This window comes from Manacus vitellinus, unplaced genomic scaffold (genome assembly GCF_001715985.3).
Source record: "Manacus vitellinus isolate BGI_N305 unplaced genomic scaffold, ASM171598v3 scaffold_100_pilon, whole genome shotgun sequence".
Lineage (NCBI taxonomy): Eukaryota > Metazoa > Chordata > Aves > Passeriformes > Pipridae > Manacus > Manacus vitellinus.
The window spans coordinates 919142-938070 of record NW_021938794.1 but is presented as its reverse complement, the minus strand read 5'-3'; the positions used below and the strand labels follow the sequence as shown (position 1 = coordinate 938070).

Here is an 18929-nt window from a genome sequence, read left to right as displayed (position 1 = left end):
TCCCAGGCCCTTTTCTGCCTGGCTAAAAGGCAGAAGATTCCAGGGAGACCTGAGAGCCCCTTCCAGGGCCTAAGGGAAGCACATCATGGTGGCAGTGAACTGAGGTCCCTGGGGACCTCACAGCCCAGGCTGGGTGTGTCCCCCTGTGCTGGCCAGGTTGGCATTGGCATCACTTCTGTGCAGTGTGCTCTGGCACGGGCTGGGTGTGCAGGGGATTAGTGCCACGGGACTGCAGTTGTAGTAGGAAAAATTTGGGGGAAAATGCCAACTCTCAGCCCTCCTGCTGGCAACAATAAAGGGAATGACAGCACAACCCCTCCTTGCCCATTGCTTTGACCAAGGTGCTCCAGGCACACGTCCCCTCTGAGTACAGCTTAGCAGCACGGTCACAGTGGGTCACAGCCAGCCACCACCTTTCCTTCTGTCCCTTCCTGCAGCCCCAGCTGCTGAAAGCACTGTTTTCCCAGCTAAAAACAAAGAATCAGGATAGTCTGCTCTTTTTGCAGAGCCGCTGTCACTGTGCTGAGCTGGGAGGATCCTGCAGAAGGGGGGAGGCGAGTGGCTCCATGGCTTTGGGAACTCTGGTTCATTCTTCCTGGGCTCCCTGTGCAGTCACATCCAGGTGCTCAGCAGCACTGTGCTGCCTTCTACCCTGGCACACAACAGGACTAGCTGGGACAGAGCTTCCCACAGGCCCCCAACTCCTGGGCAGACACGTTTGCCATCGACAGTCATGACAAACCTCCCATCAGAACTGCTTTTTATTCCTATGAAACCCCTTTCCAGACTGATTTATCTGCTCCTCTCCACCACAGCACCCTCAGCCTCCCCACATTTCCCCAGGACCTCGGGGTGAGCAGCAATTTCCCACCAGCCCATCACCCTCCTTTCTGTGTCCACTATTCCTGAGTTTCCTGTCCCCCTGCCACCCTCCCAGTGAGGTGATCAACGTCCCATGAACCCTGACAGCTCCCCCCACACCTCAGTGCTGATCTCAGCTGTCTGATCAGCTTTGGATCCAACCTGCATCGCTTCATGTTCACTCCTGCTAAGCTCCTCCATCTGGTTTCATGCCCCCCCTGGTGATGCTTTTGGAGGCATTAGCAGTGGATCCAATGATAGTGCCATCAGCAGATTTCCTGGCATCAGATTCCTCTGGAACATCTTTAACCCCAAACTGAGCGCTCTGGTCCCTGCACCATCCCTGGGGGTGTGAGGGCCCCTCTGGCATTAGCAATAACCCCATAATCTGACCCCAAACAGGCCAAACCTCTGCTTGGACCCAACCCCCAACTCCAGGTTACACTGGGAAATGCCAGGTTGGGAAACCCCAAGTTTGGCTCCTGCCACACACTGTGGAAAAGCTAAAAGTAACTCAAACGAGCATCGTTCTTTTAGCAGCATAGCAAGAACGGGGCAAGCCCTGGTTTGGGGTGAGACCTTTCCACCTGCCTTCCTTACCTTGGTGGTGTCCTCGGTCTCAGACTGGGTGCTGGTCTCCTCGTAGAGGTCGGACTCCTCCGAGGCGATGGGGACCTGCACGGTCAGGTTGGGGTTGTTGATGAAGTTCATGTGATCCAGCTCGTCCATGAAGATATGCTCCTTGCCGGCGATCCCGTCCAGGTACCCCCCCGACTTGGTCTCCTGGGTGGTGTCCACGTGGTTCAGCACGGAGTTTTCCCTCTTGCTGGGCTCCTGCTCCTCCTCCGGGGCCACCTTCTTGCCCTTGCAGAGCCGCCGGAGCAGCGTGAGGAGCGCGGCCTTGGCGAAGGCGACGCCGCGGCTGATCCTGCCGATGGCGATCTGCAGGTTGTTCAGCTCGCCGTCGTCGTCCGACGCCGCCAGGCTGTCGGCGCTGAAGGAGCTCAGCAGCAAAGCCAAGAAGAGGTTCAGCACCTGGAGGGGGGGGGGACACAAAACCCCAAAAACACCAGCCTTGACATCCAGCACCAGCCTCAGCTCCACGGGGACCACCCAGAGGGGCTGTGGAGAAACCCCTGAGCGTGTCGTGGGCTCTGTCCTCCCCTCACCCAGCTCTGGGGACTGCAGAGGTGCCAACCTCATCTCCTGGAGGACATGGACATGCTCCTCCTCACTTCCTCCTGGGCTCTGATGCCCTCAGCATCACCCCCAGCTGCCTGGGTCCTGCTGATCCATTTGTAAGTGATACCAATCATTCAGCCCCTCTCAAACCAGCTTCACCGTGTCCCTCCCTTTGGTCTCTTGGAGCTCTTGGCCTGGCTGGTCCCCATGTGGGACTCCCCCACCCACAGGGATGCAACTCAGCTCTGGTGGGGAAGCCCCATCCCTGGAAGTGTCCAAGGCCAGCTTGGACAGGGCTTGGAGCAACCTGGGATAGTGGAGGGTGCCCCTGCCCATGGCAGGGGGTTGGAATGGGAAGATCTTTAAGTTCCCTTCCAACCCAAACCATTCTGGGATTCTCTGATTCTATGGTTATGTCATTTCTCTCCCCAGGCAGAAAGCTCCTGCTCGTTGTCCTCCCTGCTGCAACTCTTCCTCTCCTCTTCCCTGGTAGTTCAGATGCCCAGCATGCTCCTGAGGGTCTCCCACACCCCGGTGCCCCAGAGGAGCCTGAGCCCCCCCACCTCATCCCTGTCTCCCAGAAACTGCTCTGCTCCATGGAAAGTGGGATTTCATCTCAGCTCATGGGGATGCAAATGTTCTGTACAGCTCCAAACATGGGCTCTTCTGCTTCCTTTAGATCTCTCCTACTTCACCATGCCCAAAACATGACTGGGCCCCTCCACAGCCTCCCCTGGCACAGTTTGACTCACTGCATGCCAGAAATCTGGAGCAGCCCATGGGAAGAGGAGTGGGACAGGCACCCCAGCGCCCAGCCAGGCACCCACTGCCTGGAGCAGAGATGGGCCCAGCCCACAGCTGTTGATGTTTGTGCCCTGTTGTGCCAGCAGAGTATCTGAGCCGGGAATTAGCTGCTATCCAAGGTCACTGCTGCTTTCACATGGCTCATACCATATGCCTTAAACCTCGTCTTTAAATAAATCCCCCCGGGCCCATCAGTTTAATGCTTACGTTAAGTACCAATTACAGCTAATAGCTGCCGTTGGCTCTGGCTTTGTTGGACAGGAGTCCCTTACCTTGTCACCCGACTGACTTCCTCCCTTTTCCCTTAATAACCCCAAAGGAAATGCTCAAAGTGTCATTAACAGTAAAGGACGACCAACCCGTCACCTTATTCCTCCCGCAGGGGAAGCAGAGAGAAACACACACCTCCCTGCTCTGGGATACTTGGGAGGCTCTGGCATACTTGGGACAGGCTCCAGGACTTGGAAATACCTGAGACAGGGCCAGGAGAGCCTGGCAGAGGGGATGAAGGGGGCAGAGACGGCTCTCTACGTGTTTGTGCTCCATGTTTCCCTGCAGGAGCTGCCAGGGCTGGGGTGCAGTTCAGAGAGGGGAACCCCTGCACCTCTGGAAGGGCTGTCGCTGGCCCCACCAGCTGAAAATCCTACTGCCCCCCTGTCTTTTCCAGGAGAGTGTCCTGGAGGGGTGTATGGGCTGTCCTATTCCAAAAACAAGCTCCAGAAGAAGAAATGTTTCCACAGGCCCAGCTGTGATTCCCAGTCTCCTGCACTCTCTGCAGATGGTTCTGCAGAGGCTCCAGCTGTTTATGGGTGATTTTCAGCCTCATTCAGCATTACAATCCAAATGAATGGGTGCCCCTCCAAAGGTGGCATCACAAACCATTGCTGAATGGTGGGTGATGGGCAGCTCAGGGAGTGCACAGGGCTGCTCCTTTCGTCTGTCCAGCACTACCCACAGACCCCAGGACACCCTGGGGCGAGCTCTGTCCTGCTCTGGGGACCAGTTCAAAGCCTCAAATACCTTTCATTAGCCAGGGAAACCAAGCAGCACCCAAATCCCAACTTTCTGTCCTGGAAGTGGGACACTCCAGGCTGCCCAGTCCCTGACCCAAGCCATGGGGTGCTCTGTGTTTCTCCCTGGGGCTCCTTTCACCCCTCTGGAGGGCTTTGCCAGCCGCCCTGGGGACGGAGGCATCAGCAGCTCCCCGGGCAGATAGTTTTTCAAAGCAAATTCCAAAAGGCTTACACAACCCCGGCAAGTAACAGGAGCGACTCGGGCAGGCGGCCGCTTCCCTCCCCTGCCCTGCTCCTCAAGAAGGGAGAGCAGGGCCCACGCAGGCTGGAAAACAAGCTCCAAAGCTGCCAGCGAGAGGGTTACCAAGTTTAGAAAGGATTTCATGCTCTCCTGGAACTTGCAAACCTGCAGGACAGGCAGTGAGCAGCTTGGATTAGTGGGGAGGGAGGTAGGCAGGGAGGGGGTGATGAGGACCAGGACCCATGGAAGGAGGTGCAGAGGGGTCCAGGGTATCACCTCCTGGACTGAGGTGAGGACTGGGAATGTTGGGGATCTGCAAGAGCCTTGGGCGGGGGGGCTGCTGCCGAAAGCAAAGGGCCAGCCTTGGGATGTGCTGGATAAAGCACTGCCTCCATCCCTCACTGCAGGAGGGGGGGAAACAGGGAGGAAAGCCTGAAAAGCCAAGTGGAGAAGAAAGGCAACTTGAAGCTGAGCTCTCTTTTGTCCCAGAGTTGCTCCTGGCTCTGCCTAAAGCCCGTTGTTGTTTTCCGTGCCTCAGTTTCCCCTTCAGTCCCTGATCTGGTTTCAGCTGAAGGTCCCTCAGAAATCGCTTCTCACCCTGTTTCACACAGGGCTGACACACAGCACGTCCCACCAGGCCCATGGGAGGGAGGTAGAGCCCTGTTCCAGTGCTCCTGTGCAGCTCCAACCAGCCCTGTAGATGAGCTGAGCTGGACAGTCCTAAGCCGTGCCAGGGGAGGTTTAGGTTGGACAGTAGGAAGAAAGAGTGATTGGGATTGGAACGGGCTCCCCAGGGAGGTGGTGCAGTCACCGACCCTGGAGGTGTCTAAGAAGAGACTGGATGTGGCATCAGTGCTCTGGTCTAGTTGACAAGGTGGGGTTGGGTCATGGGTTGGACTCGATGACCTCAGAGGTCTTTTCCAACCTGGCTGATCCTGTGATTCTGTGGTTCTGTGACTCTGCCCCCACCCCACCCCACCCTCTGCCCCTGCCCCCCACCTTCCACCCCAGCCCTAAGAACTCACCACGAGGTTCCCGATGACCATGACCATCATGAAGACGATGAGGCACATGGTCTGGCCGGCCACCTCCATGCAGTCCCACATGGTCTCGATCCACTCCCCGCAGAGGATGCGGAAGACGATGAGGAAGGAGTGGAAGAAGTCGTTCATGTGCCAGCGGGGCAGGGTGCAGTCCACGGAGATCTTGCACACGCACTCAATGTAGCTCTTCCCGAAGAGCTGCATCCCCACCACGGCGAAGATGAAGACGATGATGGCCAGAACCAGCGTGAGGTTCCCCAGGGCGCCCACGGAGTTGCCGATGATCTTGATGAGCATGTTGAGGGTGGGCCAGGACTTGGCGAGCTTGAAGACCCTCAGCTGTGGGGAGCAAGGAGGGGAGGTGTTGGCTTGGCTTGGGGGGTGTTGGTTTGGCTTGGGGCGGTGTTAGTTTGGCTTGGGGGGTGGGTGTTGGTTTGGCCTTGGGGCTGCCGTTGCCACAGGCTGTCAGCAAGGCTGTGACGCTGCGATCACACCTCCTCGGGGCTGCTTTATGAAGGCAGCAGGGGTCAAACACTCTGGGAAGAGCACAGGCTCTGACTTTCCTAAATATTTAGCTTGACTCTCAGTGTTATCTTTAGTTGGTGACCACTACAGAGGAGGCTGAACAAGCCATCTCTGCCCGGGTGCCAATCACAGCCACAACCCCCAGGCACTGCGAGTCCTCCCTGGCACGTACCAAGCGGAAGGAGCGGAGCACGGAGAGCCCCTGCACGTTGGCCAAGCCCAGCTCCACCAGGCTCAGGGTGACGATGAAGCTGTCAAAGATGTTCCAGCCCTGCTGGAAGTACTCGTAGGGATCCAGAGCAATGAGCTTCAGGACCATCTCCGCCGTGAAGATCCCTGTAAAGACCTGTGGGAAGCAGCACCCTGTCACTTCGGTTGTAAAGCAGTGCAGAGCCTCGGGGTGGGGGTGGGCAGCACCTCTCTTTTTTGGTGTATTCCCAAAGAATTTTGCCCCTTTAGGTCCAGTCCCAGCTGGGAACAAGCTCCCCAGCTGCTGCCCAGTGTGGCTGGTAAAGCCAGACTGGGAGTACTGGTGACTGATTGCTTCTGGAGGGACACAGAGGTGTGAGTTAGCTGCTGGAAATTAAAAATAAAAGTTTCACTGGCAAAGGGACCCCTTCTGAATAACTGGTGAATCACAGACACCCAGCACTGGGAACTGGGCTGCTACTGGGATGCCCCTGTCCCTCCCTGAGCCTTGTGACAGCTGATCTGGATTTTACACATTACTCCTTCCCTGGGACTACAACAGCTCTGTGTATTATCACGTTACTCCAGAGAGGGCTCAGTGATGTGACAATTACCATCCTCGGTGCAATTCCATGACACAGCACGTGCAGAGGGGCCCGGGGACAGATTTGGCCTGGATGTGGATAGTGTTGGGACACACAGGTCTGTGCCTCCACTGGGCAGGGAGGAGAGGCTGCAACAGCCCAGCTTCTGCTCCAGCATCCCAGGGGATGGTCCTCACATGGCCCTTGCATGCCAGCCCACAAATGTCCCCTGCTCTGTTCATGCTCCAGCATCCCACGGGATGGCCCTTGTGTGCCCTTTGACTGCCAGCCCACAAATGCCCCCAGTATCCCAAGGGATGGCCCCCACATGCCCTTTGAATGCCAGCTCACAAACACCCCCTGTTCTGCTCCTGCCAGCGGATCCCTGCTCCTGCCCTTTACAGCCTGCATGGGACGGGCAGCAGCACTGCAGCTTTAATTCTGGCACAGGCAGGAAATCTGGGGGGAAACCACATCTCAGTGGGAGCTACTTCTCCTGCTCCCATCCCTACCTGGCCCTTTCCCAGCAAATCATGCCCAGCCAGAAAAGCTGCTGGCCCAAAGGAAGGGCTGGAGCCATCCTGCAGCGCGACCGTGCCTTGAGCACCAGCCCATTAATCCCCTTGTATTTCCTGCCTGAAATCAGAGACAAAGCAGAAATGTGCTGCACGGCGTCCTGCCTGCCTGGGCACAGCCACTGGCATCTGTCACTCCAGGGCCTGTGCTCAGAGAGGTCTCAGCAAGTGCTGGAGCAGGGCAAGGTGAGAGGAGAAGAGATGGGAGCTCTCCCACCCCTTAATGCATTTCCCCCTGCTATCAGGGGCCTCCTGGTCCTGTCCCACCAGCAGATTCCATGTAGCTCAAAGCCATTTGCCCTGAGCTCAGAGCAGGAGCAGCCACAGCTGGGTGTTAAATACACCTATAAAATCAGGACAGCTCAGATTTGCAGTGATTTCACATGGAAAAGCCCTGATTATTATTATTATTTTTAGTGCTGCCAGCGTTGTTTCTTCCTGCTCAGTGGGGACTGGTTTGCTCCCACAGTCTGGAATTCCCCCCTCTCTGCCCCGTGGCCACCCAGCATCACAAGGACAGCGTGGTGTCAGCCAGGGCTGGCAGCAGCTCGTGCCTGACCCTGGGTTGTGATGTAGAGGATGGCTCAGGAGAGCTCTGCAAGGCTGTGGCCACGCTGGAGATGCACCAAGGCAGGCAGAGGCTGCAGCAGGAGGAGAGCAGGGAATGATGGATTCCCCCCCCACACCAATTCCCTTGTCTGGACCATCCTGGAGTCCAGCCCTGAGCGGGGATGCTGTGGTCAGACCCCTGCAGTGCTTTCTCAGGGATGTGTTTTCAGGCAGGAATCCACACTGTTTGAATATCACAACAGCAGCAGAGGGGGGGATCTGCCCACGAGGTGGGAGATGGGGCTGCTGTGCCCCTAAATGGGAAGGATGGATTGCCCAGAGCTGCCTACCAGGTTGCCCACAGACAGCACGTTCTCAAACTCCTCTGTCATGGGGTAATGCTCCATGGCCATGAAGAGTGTGTTGAGCACGATGCAGATGGTGATGCCCAGGTCCACGAAGGGGTCCATCACCACCATCTTGACAAACTCCTTCAACTTCACCCACGGCAAACAGCAGTTCCAGACCAGGAAGGTGTGGGCAAATTTGTACCACCAGGGCGGGCACTTCTGGTGAGCTTCCTCCAGCTCTGAGGGCAGGAAAGGATGATGATGTCAGTGCAGGATTATCCTGTCCTCACCCTGGTGGGCAAGTGCCCTCTAGAAGTGACTTCTCCTGAGGCCCTGAACCAGCCCTAGAAAACCTATGAGTTTAATATGGGGGCTCCCAAAAGGAGGAGCCCCCCCATGCCCAGGCACAGCGACATTGCAGACTTGACCCTCCCAGCTGGAGAGGGATGGAAAGGTAGATCAGTCAGGGAACTGTTGGTCCAATCCTGCTCTCAGCCCCTGGGCGGGATTTGAGGTGTCCCTGCCACACTGAGATTGGAGGGACATCCAAGGGAACTCCTCTGGGGTGGCCAGAGGGTTTTGTTCCCGTTCTCAGGGAGGACAGAGCCTGCTGTTGCTGAGTTCATGGCATTTTTTGCTGAAGCTGAGGCAGCAGCTCCTGGGAAATTGGCTCTGGAGACTTCTCTAATCAACTGTAATCCCTAATTTGTGTGAGATATTGGATTATTGCCTCCAGGCATCATCCAAGTGAGCTAGGATGAAAAGCCTTGCTTGGGCATCACTGCAGTGCCCTGACCCTGTATGGAGACCTCAGGCCCAGAGTCGTCCCTTGCGTGGGGCTGGGGATTTGGGACAGCCACTGTCACCAACCCAAACCCACCAACACACCACAGGGCACCCCCAGCCCTCACCCAGGCTGGGGGAAATGTACCTTCTACAGCGTTGGAGATGACACTGAGGGCACTTCCCACCCTCTTCTCGAGTCCTGGCCCATCTTGGTTGCCCACAGTGAGGTGGTTGTGGTCCTGTTTCTCTGGCTCAAAAGTTGGGTTGAACTAGAAGGAGAGAAGGGATGGAAGGGGAGAAGCTGTTTAATGCACTGAAGGACAGCAGGCAGAAAAAAGGGCACGGTGTGGAGAGACCTTGGGGTGCAAGGTGGGAACCCCAGGTGGGCTGGAGGCTCGTAGGACCCAACCCACAATGAGCTGGGCACAGGCCCATCCCTCCAGGGGGGTTTGTCAGGGTGGGCACCCTCAGGGGATGGCAGAGGGAGAGCCAAGCACGTACATCAATCACCGTATCAGATCTCTGCAGGGTGATCTTGGGGATCACCTGCCCGTTGCAGTCCTTGGCCTTGTCCTGGTCACTGTTGAGGTCTGAGTCGTGCTCCTTCTGCTCCTTCTCGGCCACAGTGCTGGGCAGGGAACCACTGCTGGACCGCCGGTCCTGCAACTGCACAACAACCCACAGCCCCATCACCCCCTGCCCACGGCCCTGGGACCATCCCACAGCGGGCACCAGGCTGGGGAGGGCTTGGGAAAACCCCTTCCACCCCTGGGAGTGTCCAAGGCCAGGTTGGATGGGCCCTGGAGCAACCTGGGCTAGTGGAAGGTGTCCCTGCCCATGGGACTGGATGGGCTTTAAGGTCCCTTCCCACCCAAACCACTCGGGAATTCTCCACCTCTTTGCAGTAGCTCACCAGCAGTTCCAAGCCTTTCCCTTTCACTTGCACTGATGAATTAAATCTGTTCAAATTTGGTCAAGAGGAATAACTCATAAGGACAAAACTATGCAAACTTTCTCAGTTCTGTCTTGCAGGAAAATTTGAAAACATGCTTTCATTCATGTTCATTCAACATGCTTTGAAACATGCTTTCATTCCAAATGGGAAAGAGGAAAAATCTTCAAAGATAATTCTGAAGTGTGATCTCCAAGATTTTTGGACTTGCACTGAATTTGTGAATGTTTGGATCAAAATTTAATTACTTCCCCCCCCCCCCCCCCGGTGTTGTATTATTGCACAACAAATTATTTATTTTTATTTTTTTTCTTTTTCTTTCTGACACTGCTATTAACATCTGAAGTTTACTACACCCTAAGGATGCCACAGAGGATTGGGAACATCCCTATTCCCACTGCACATCGCTGAGATCCAACACAGTTTCCCCACTCAGTCATGGCATATTGAACAGATCCAAGCCCCCATTTCTCGTAGGTGCTTTACCCTCACACTCAGCCTTATTCTCTCTGTCTTTTTAATTTGTCTATGGGCCTAGAAAGGAATAACATCCCTTAATAAACCCTCTGGCCAACTCCTGGTTAATTTGCTCAGCCTGACCCCCCAACCCTGGAGTCCCTCGGGCAGGGCTTGCTCAGCCCCATCCTGCAAACAGGAGCAGCCAGATAAAAACAAGCCACTTCCTCAGAGGATGTTGTGGCTCAGCACAGATAAGCTCTAGAGACAGTCAGACATTGTTTTGTGTCTCTCTGCATGCAAGGGAGCTGGTGTTTTGCCCAAACTAACAGATTTGCAGGGATGGCTCCCGTGGATGTTGCTGACATAGATCAAAATGATGATTAGAGATGGTCCCAGACATCACAGAGGCTTTTGGCCATGTTTTTACAGGCACATTGTGCTAAAAAACACACCCAAGGACCAAAAAGGGGCTAAGGTAACACCCTGGGATCACAACAGAGCAAATGTCTCTTGTCCAGGTCATGCTTTTGCCAAGAGAGGTTGGAACAGATGATCCTGGAGGACCCTTCCAACCTGGCATTTATGGAATCTCAGAATGGTTTGAAGAAGGGACCTCAAAGAGCATTCATTTCCAACCCTCCTGCAATGAGCAGGGACACCTTCCACCATACCAGGTTTCCTTGGCTCCCACGAGGGCACCAGAACTTCCCCAGTGAGACTCAGGGTCTCTCAAGCCCTTTCTTCTGTCTGCAGGCCAAAGCAAACGGTTTGCAAACACACTGAGCTTTGCTGCAGCTGCCCCATCTTCCTGGGGCACCACCCTTGTACCCTGATGACTCTGTGCCCGAGCTCCCTGCCAGGCTCCTGATGTGCTCCAGGGAGCTTCAGTGTTAGTTCTGGTGACATTCATGCCTTGTCCCTCACCTCCTCCTCTCAGACACCACCCCCCTCCATGCTGCTCCTCTCTGCTGCCTCCCAGTGCTCCCCGTCCTGGGATTTGGATGTGGAAATTAAATATTTTCAGCCTTTTTTTTTTTACCCCACAGGGTTGTATCTCAACTTTTTGATTCATCTGTGAGCCTCAGAATAGTTACTCAGTGATTATCTTCCCTTCCTATGAACCAAATGGGCCTTATGCTTGGATTTTACATAAATGGATGCACCACCACGCTCCCTTTTCTCCCCCATTCCTGAGATTTCAGCCTCCACACTTCCCACCAACCATCTTTTCTTGCTCCTCTTGTTGCTTCTTCAGCTGCTCCATGAGCTGCTGGAATTCCTCCTCCTTCTGCTGCTCCTCCAGCAGCGTGGCATCGTTCTGTTCAGCGTAAGCCATGGCCACCACTGCCAGGATGAGGTTGATGAGGTAGAAGGAGCCAAGAAATATGACCACCACGAAGAAGATCATGTAGGTTTTCCCCGCTGCACGCAGTGTCTGTGGGAAGAGGAGGCAGGGCTGTCACGGCATCGCTTTGGCGATGATTCCAAGGAAATGTCCTGCACTGGGACACCCTCCCATTTGTGGGAGGAGGAAAATACTTTGCTCCCAGCTTCCCCAAGGGCTGGTCATTGCCCAGTGGACCTCCCTGCAGCACTGGGTTAGGAATTGTGGGAAGCAGCCATAAGTCTCAGCACAGCCCTCTTGTTCCCAGGGCTGTGAGCACGTGTGGAGGTGGGACAGTATTTCATCAGTGACTCGCTGTGCTGGGAGGGGCTGATGTCCCTCAGCCCCCAGCTTCTCAGGTCTCACCCTTGGGACAAAGTGGTCCTTTTCTCACTCTGGATCTGGGTATAATCCTTTCCAGAGGACATAGAACAGCCTGAACAACCTCTGGACCAGGTTTTGTGGTGTCTCCCTAGAGGGTGACTCAATCAGGGGACAAGTGACATGTCTTGTCCTCCTTACCCTCTCCCTCAGCTTAAGCCAGAGCTGCAATAAATACCCTTATAAATCCCTGATTTCCATGACAGAGCTGACAGCACCACTGCAGCACACCCGGGCTTTGCCCTGGAAAATAAACTGCACTCTCAGGTCAGGGAACTGGATGGGACCAGGCACCACCTCCGGATCCATAAACCACAAGACAAGGACCCACAAATTTCCAGTCAATGACTTTTCACCTGTCTCAGACCAGGGGCAGCACTGAAACAAGAGGAGCTCTTGCACAAGGACAGAAATGTGGTGCCTACCAGCTGGAAGAGGTTCTCCCAGTAGTCCTGTGTCATGAGGCGGAAGAGGGCCAGGAAGGCCCAGCTGAAGGTGTCGTAGCTGGTGTAGCCATAGTTGGGGTTCCTCCCTGCCTTCATGCACTCGTACCCTTCGGGGCACTTCCTGCCAAAGGAGCCACGGGGGCAGCTGGTGTGAGCCCCCAAACTGCCCCTTCTGGCACCCACAGCCAAACCCTCCAGCCCTGGAGACATGGAAATGCACTGGGGGGACCCTTCCCACCAGGCTGATACAGTTTGGATGCCTGGACTGATATCACCTTCCCCACAGCTGATAGAGTCAGGATGCCCTGAGAGATACCACCTCAAGCTGATACCATCAGTGTGCTCCCATCAACAACCCCCCAGCTGATACAGTTGGGATGCCCAGAGTGATGCCCCCCAAATGTGATACAGTTGGATGCCTGGACTGATACCACCTTCCCCAGAGTTGACACCACCAGGGTACCTGGACCAACCCCCCCCCAAGCTGATACAGTCAGGATGGCCAGACTGACACTCCCCCAAACTGATACCAGCAGGATGTTCCAACCCATACCCGCCCAAGCTGATGCAGTTGGGATGCTTGGACTGGTACCCCCTCCAAGCTGATACAGTCAGGATGCCTGGGTCCATATCTGCTCAAGCTGATACCACTGGGATGCTCAAACAGATATCCCCCCTCAAGCTGATCCATTGGGATGCCCAGACTGATATCCCTCCCAGGCTGATCCATTGGGATGCCCAGACTGCTCGCCTGCAGAGCAACATTCCCAGACCCGTCCCATCCCAAACTGGCTGCACCACCTCCCTCATCCCCTCCCAGGGGTCCAGAGGGGCCCTCAGCCCCCAGCAGGGACTGCACTCACCCGGCATCGCTGCTGTTCCCGCAGAGCAGGGCGTCGAGGGCTCCCTCCAGGAAGTAGAAATTGGCTTTGGAGTTGGGGAAAGAGCGAGACATAACAATAAATAAATAAATACATAAATAAATTTTATTGATTTTCAAATTCTTGGTAGCAACTTGCTGTCAGGGAAATTCCTTGAGTCCCAGGGAATGTCACTGAATCCCAGCATTGGACACTGGGGTATCTCTTCTGACTTTACTCTTTGTGTTGGTGCTAGTTCATGGCAGTGTTTAATCAGAGGACTCCCAAGCCCATGAACAGCTTTGGAGCTGGTCAGGGTCAGGGCTCCTGGAAAAGTGGGTTAACATGTGGTCAAAGGATCAGAGCTTGCCTGTTTTGCTGGGAAAAGCAGGACATTCCCCAGGAACAGTGAGCATGGGGGACTGCAGGAGTCCCAGAAAAACCTTGTGAAACTGCTACTGCTCCATGGCTTTTGCCTTCCTCCTGTTGCTCCCATCCCCTGCCCAGTGGAGAAGCTCACCCTGCTCACAGACCAGGGCTCCTTAAAGCTCCTCCCTACAACTCCAGTGCAGACCCAAAAACTCAAAACCAAAGAACAAACAAAATCCCACACTTTGGGACCAAATTTTCAAAGAAGGGATAGGAAAGTAGCAGTTTTGGATGACTGCCTGAGGACCTGTGCTGGTCCCACCTCTCCCTCCTTCCCCTCCTGTGGCTGTCGTGGTGTTGCAATGCTCACTGTGGACCTGGGGAAGGACCCAGCTATGATGCAGCTGTGAAAGTGGGTGAGAAATGTCATTCCTGCATCCTTCCCTCTCTGTTTCCACCCGAAGCCCCATCTGCTCCTGCAGGGTTTGGTCTCCCTGCTTTGACCACTCCAGTGGGAGATTGTGCCCTCACGAGCAAGTGAGAGATGGAGACACTGGTTTTTCCAATGGTGAAACATTTCTGGAGGAGTTTAGCTTGTCCTGGAGGACCACATTTTCCCTGTCAAGGTGGATTTGATCCCATCTGCGCCTCCTGTGTGTGTGCACAACCTGCTTCACCCACCAGCCACATCTCCTTGCAAAGCACCCTGGCAGGAAGATCCAAGTGAGCAAACCATCTTGTTCTGGCACAGGAGGAGCAGGGAAACAGAGGAGCCCACCAGGGTGATGGGTGTGGAGAGAAGGGGCTGCACGAGCATTTACTTACCTTCATCACTGATGTAGGCCTCGAAATCAAAGGTGCTGTTGCTGGTGAAGTTGCCGGTGAAGTTGCCGGTGAAGTTGCTGGCAAAGTCATCCACGAAGTCGTAAAATGTTGAGTTGACCAACGTGTCATTGTCCAGCTCCAAGTCCCCCAGGAAGGTGATGTTGGGAGGGGGCCACCGCACGCACTTCTGGCGCAGGTTGCCCATGAAGAGCTGGAGGCCGATCAGGGCGAACACGCTCAGGCAGAAAACCGTGAGGATCATGACATCTGAGAGCTTCTTCACCGACTGGATCAGAGCCCCAACGATCGTCTTCAGCCCTGAGGAGAAGTTGTGTCACCACTGAGCTAATTGCTCCTTTGCTAATCGTGGGGGAACGTGCTGTGGCGTTCCCGAAAGCTGCCGGGTCTGGTGGGGATATGTGGCGTCACCAAGTTCCCCTCCCACGGGCTCAGACCCCCAGCTCTGTGTCCCGTGTCACATCCCAGCTGTCCCTCTGTCCCCACACATTGCTGAGCAGTAAAAACCCTTCCCCCAAAACTGTCCCCCTTGGACTGGTGCTGGCCAAGGCTCCCCCATCCCAACCTTGGGACATCCCAAGACAAAGCTCACCCCAGCCTGTCAATGCCTTTGGACTTTCTGTTCCCCCAAATGTCACAATCTGGCCTTTTTTGGCCCAAACCACTACAGTGGCACGTGGAAAAGCTCTTGCTGGCCCAGCTGCACGATGCTGAGCACCTCCCTCAGCTCCAGGAAAGCCTCTGTGGTCCAACAGCACATGTGCTGCTGTCCCTTGGGTGGTCAGGAACCCATCCAGACCCTCCATCCTGATCCTTCAAGCTGGAGAATCCCCAGTGTGTCCAAGTGAAGGTGACAAAGTGTCATCTGCATTAAGCATCTGGATTAACTCATCTCCCCCTCCCAGCATTGCTGCTTCCTCCACAGAGGAGGCTCATCCACGGATCCTTGGTGGGCTTTTGCCAGGGAGGATGGTGTTCCCATCACCCAAGGTCTGCACGGGTGATGGGTGATGCTGGGACATCCCAACATTGATCCTAAAAGCATCTCTGGGCACAGAGCTTTCTCATGTGGAGGCAGTTCTCCAAAGACATGATTTTCAGCCCTCTCATCACGCCTGCTCCTTGCTCCCCAAACTATTGAGGTAAAACCCTGTTCTTCAAGGGTTTGTCTGGCTGGGGAATGGCCAAGGTCAGCCATTCTCAAACCAGCTTATTTTTGCAACTGCTATTTCTGCAGGGCCTCTGGGGGATGTCATTCCCTAAAAAAGCAGCAGTTTACATTTTGCTAAACACAATTTTTAGCCTGTTTGATGAAGGCAAAAAATGTTCAAACGTGAACCCTAAAGATCTGGAGGCTGCAGGGACACGAGAATTTATTCACCACAAGGGATTATCAGTTCCAGTTCAGTCTCGTGCTTCTTCAAGGGGTCTGAGTGATCCCTTCTGTGGGATCACTGGTTGCATCAGCTGGTACCAAAGCAGGGTGGTATCAGATTTGGGGAACAGCCATCAGAGATAATTGGTAACGTCTCCTCACACCACAGGCAGGAGGTTGGGGTGATATTAAACACTCACCACGTGGCTCTTGCACCAATAGCCATTAAATATCTCCATCCAAGCAAGCTCAGCAGTGGGGACAAAACTGAGTTCGTGGCTCCAAGAATTGAGCTATTTGGTTTATTGAGCCCATAAACCCACTGTGAGCACAAACCCCCTTAAGGCATCTCCAGGGAGCCCTAAAAATGATGTCTGGCTCATCAGGGGCTTTTCCTGCCAAACAACCCAAAAGCTGAATTTTGTGGAAAATTGTAAGCATGGAATACCTTATTTCCTCTGTTTTCTCTTAGAGCTGTCAAAAGAACAAGGAATTGCTGTGAAAGGTGGGAACACCTGAGCTCAGGGGAGGACACAGAGGGGAGAGCCCTTCGTTAAGTCCCACCTGGTATGACGGTGATGGTTTTCAAGGCGCGGAGGACGCGGAAGGTCCTGAGAGCAGAGATGTTCCCCAGGTCCACAAACTCAGTGATGTAGCTGCAGGACAGGAGAGGAAAGGGCTTCAGGGTCTCTGCCAGGCACTCAGCAGTGTGCACACCTCCTGTCATCCCCCCTCCCACCAAACTCACGCCATGGAGATGACCATGAAGTCCAGCCAGTTCCATGGGTCGCGCAGGAATGTGAAGTCGTCGATGCAGAAACCTCTCGACAGGATCTTGATGAGGGACTCAAAGGTGTATATCCCAGTGAAGGCGTATCTGGAACGGGAGCAGTGACTTGGGGGATGCTCCCTAAGGTCCAAGGGCCAGCTCAGGATGAGGTTTTGTCCACCCCTGACAATGGGGCCACCCTGGGGAGCGGAGTCTGGAGGGCTGCTGAGTTTCTGGGGTGCTTCAGCACTGGGTGAGCTTTTCACCTCACCTCATAAGGTAAGTTGGGACATCTTGAGGTACCCATCCCTCTGGGGACTATTGTGCAACACCTCTGATCCCTGCTGATGTCCCAACACGACCATGCTCTCTGTAAAGCCCCACTGAGACCTGACTGTGCAGAACCACAGCAGGAAATGCTGGATATCCCCCTCTCACCTGGGACAGGTTGTCCATGACCCTTGGACAGGTGGATCTGCTCACCCTCTCCAGAATGTCACCGATGACCCAACCCAACCCAATCTGCTCTACAGTGGACTCCTGTCATGGGGCCCCCACCACGTTTTGGGTAGCTCTGAAACACTCTTTGCAATGCCTGGCATAGGTTCCTCCTGAGACCAAGAGGGTCACCAGCATTTTCCAGTGACACCCCTCCTGCTCTGAAGGGTGCCTGGAACTCAACACCCCTCTCTCAGCCTTGGTCCTGTCAAGCTGGGGTGGCCCCCATGGCTGGGGGAGGTCACAGGGACTTACTCCACATTCTTGGACCACGGCGGGGGGTTGTTCATGGTCATAAACACGCAGTTGGTTAAAATGGTGATCATGATGAACATGCTGAATAATTTAAAACCTGGTCAAGGAGAAATGCTGTGGCTGTTGCCTGGGTCATCCCCTTCCCACGGTTATGAAGCCAAGCATCCCTGCTCCTCCTGTCCTGGCTCCCACCTGACCTGCTCCCTCCCCCTGACCTGCTCCTCCTGTGCCCACACTTTTCCCTTGGACCCTCTGCTCCCATGTGTGATCCTGGCCTCTTCCCTTCCTTTCTCCTCCCCTTCCTGGCTCCCTGGTGCTGGCTCTGCCTCCCTTCTTGCCCCCTGTGCTCCTTGCTCTCCATCACCCCAGGACACAGCTTTCCCTGCCTCTCTGACCCCTCTGCCACAAACACCTCCTCTTTTTCTGCCCCACTCCTGGCCACCAACCCCTGCTGCCACCAGAGCTCTGCTGGGATCACTTCCCACCCACCTGAGCGCCCCTCTTGTTCTTGGGGTCCTTTCCTGCCTTTCCATCTCTGCTTGTCTCACACCAAAAGCCCCAGCACTGCCCAAGTTGTCTCCTCCCCTGCACTGCAGTGTCCCAGTTCCTCTCCCTTCCCTCTCCCAAATAATCCTTTGAGCTCCCCAACTCACCCACTTCCCAGGTGGGACAGGATCCCCTGACCCATAAACATTTCCCTTCCTTTCTGAGTCTCTCCAGGCCTCAAACACCTTCAATCTCTTCCTAGGAAGCTCCACCACTTAGATTTCTTCCCTTCTTCAACCAAACAGATTCCTCCCTTCTCCAACCAAGGCAGAGCTCTTGGTGCCACCAAGGTGCCCACAGCCTTCAAGCCCCCACTCCTAAAGGACTGGTTGGCTGGTCAGTGGGTCCTGGCCACGTTGGGGGGCAGCCCAAGAGGTTTCCTCACCACACCATCATGAAACCCTTCTCTCAGCCCTCTCCCAGGTCTGTTTGCACTCTGAGCACCAGGGTTTGAGCAGCAGAGCAGCATCCCAGAGATAAGGATATGAATGGACGAGCACTTTGATGGCTCCTCTGCGGATGGGGTGGAAGGGCCCCAGCATGTAGAGGGCAGGGGTGGCTGAGAAGCGGAAGATGGACTTCCCTTTGTTGAGGACTATGAATGTCTGTGGAGAAAAGAGGGGAAGGAGATGGGTTAACCCTTCTGCACACCCCTGACACACCCACAGACCAAGAGCTGCTGTTAGATGAGAGACCTCTACGTATGTTTGCAACTCCAAAGGCTTGGGGCTTTCCCAAGGAACAGGGAGGAGCAACCACAGTCTGGGGTTGTGGATCATCAGGAGGAGACCCTGGGGCACGGTAAAAGGGAGAGAAGGTCCCTGCTTTGGTCTTTTCCTTGGGACTTACACCTAACACCAAGCCCACCCATGGGCTGAGCTTTGCCCCTCACCTTCTTGTCCTTGTAGAAAGGGTCCAGGTCCTCCAGCGGGGTCCCGATGAGCTCCGGGGGGGGGTCGCCGTAGATGAGGGGCAGGTTCTTGCCGGCTTCCAGGTCGCTGCTGGGCTTGACCTCCTCTTCCTCGGGCATCTCCACATGCTGCCTCTTTATCCGGAGCGCCTCGGCCTCGGCCATGCGCTGCTCGATGGC

At 55.1% G+C, this 18929-nt stretch overlaps 1 protein-coding gene across 1 annotated transcript in view; it reads right to left on the bottom strand.

Annotated features, from left to right (window-relative positions):
• Positions 1-18923, bottom strand: part of SCN4A (sodium voltage-gated channel alpha subunit 4) — a 33650-nt gene extending 14727 nt beyond the window's left edge. Inside the window, exons 1-15 of the mRNA XM_029963202.1 lie at positions 18732-18923; positions 18326-18444; positions 17294-17383; positions 16520-16648; positions 16336-16427; positions 14379-14696; positions 13188-13251; positions 12304-12445; positions 11336-11548; positions 9204-9368; positions 8848-8971; positions 7917-8155; positions 5842-6015; positions 5127-5483; positions 1462-1896 (exon numbers count right to left, since the gene is read on the bottom strand). Coding sequence (XP_029819062.1) covers positions 1462-1896; positions 5127-5483; positions 5842-6015; positions 7917-8155; positions 8848-8971; positions 9204-9368; positions 11336-11548; positions 12304-12445; positions 13188-13251; positions 14379-14696; positions 16336-16427; positions 16520-16648; positions 17294-17383; positions 18326-18444; positions 18732-18914 — 2844 coding nt within the window. The 5' untranslated portion in view covers positions 18915-18923. The remainder of the gene's footprint in view (positions 1-1461; positions 1897-5126; positions 5484-5841; positions 6016-7916; positions 8156-8847; positions 8972-9203; positions 9369-11335; positions 11549-12303; positions 12446-13187; positions 13252-14378; positions 14697-16335; positions 16428-16519; positions 16649-17293; positions 17384-18325; positions 18445-18731) is intronic.
• Between the last annotated feature and the right edge of the window lie 6 nt (positions 18924-18929).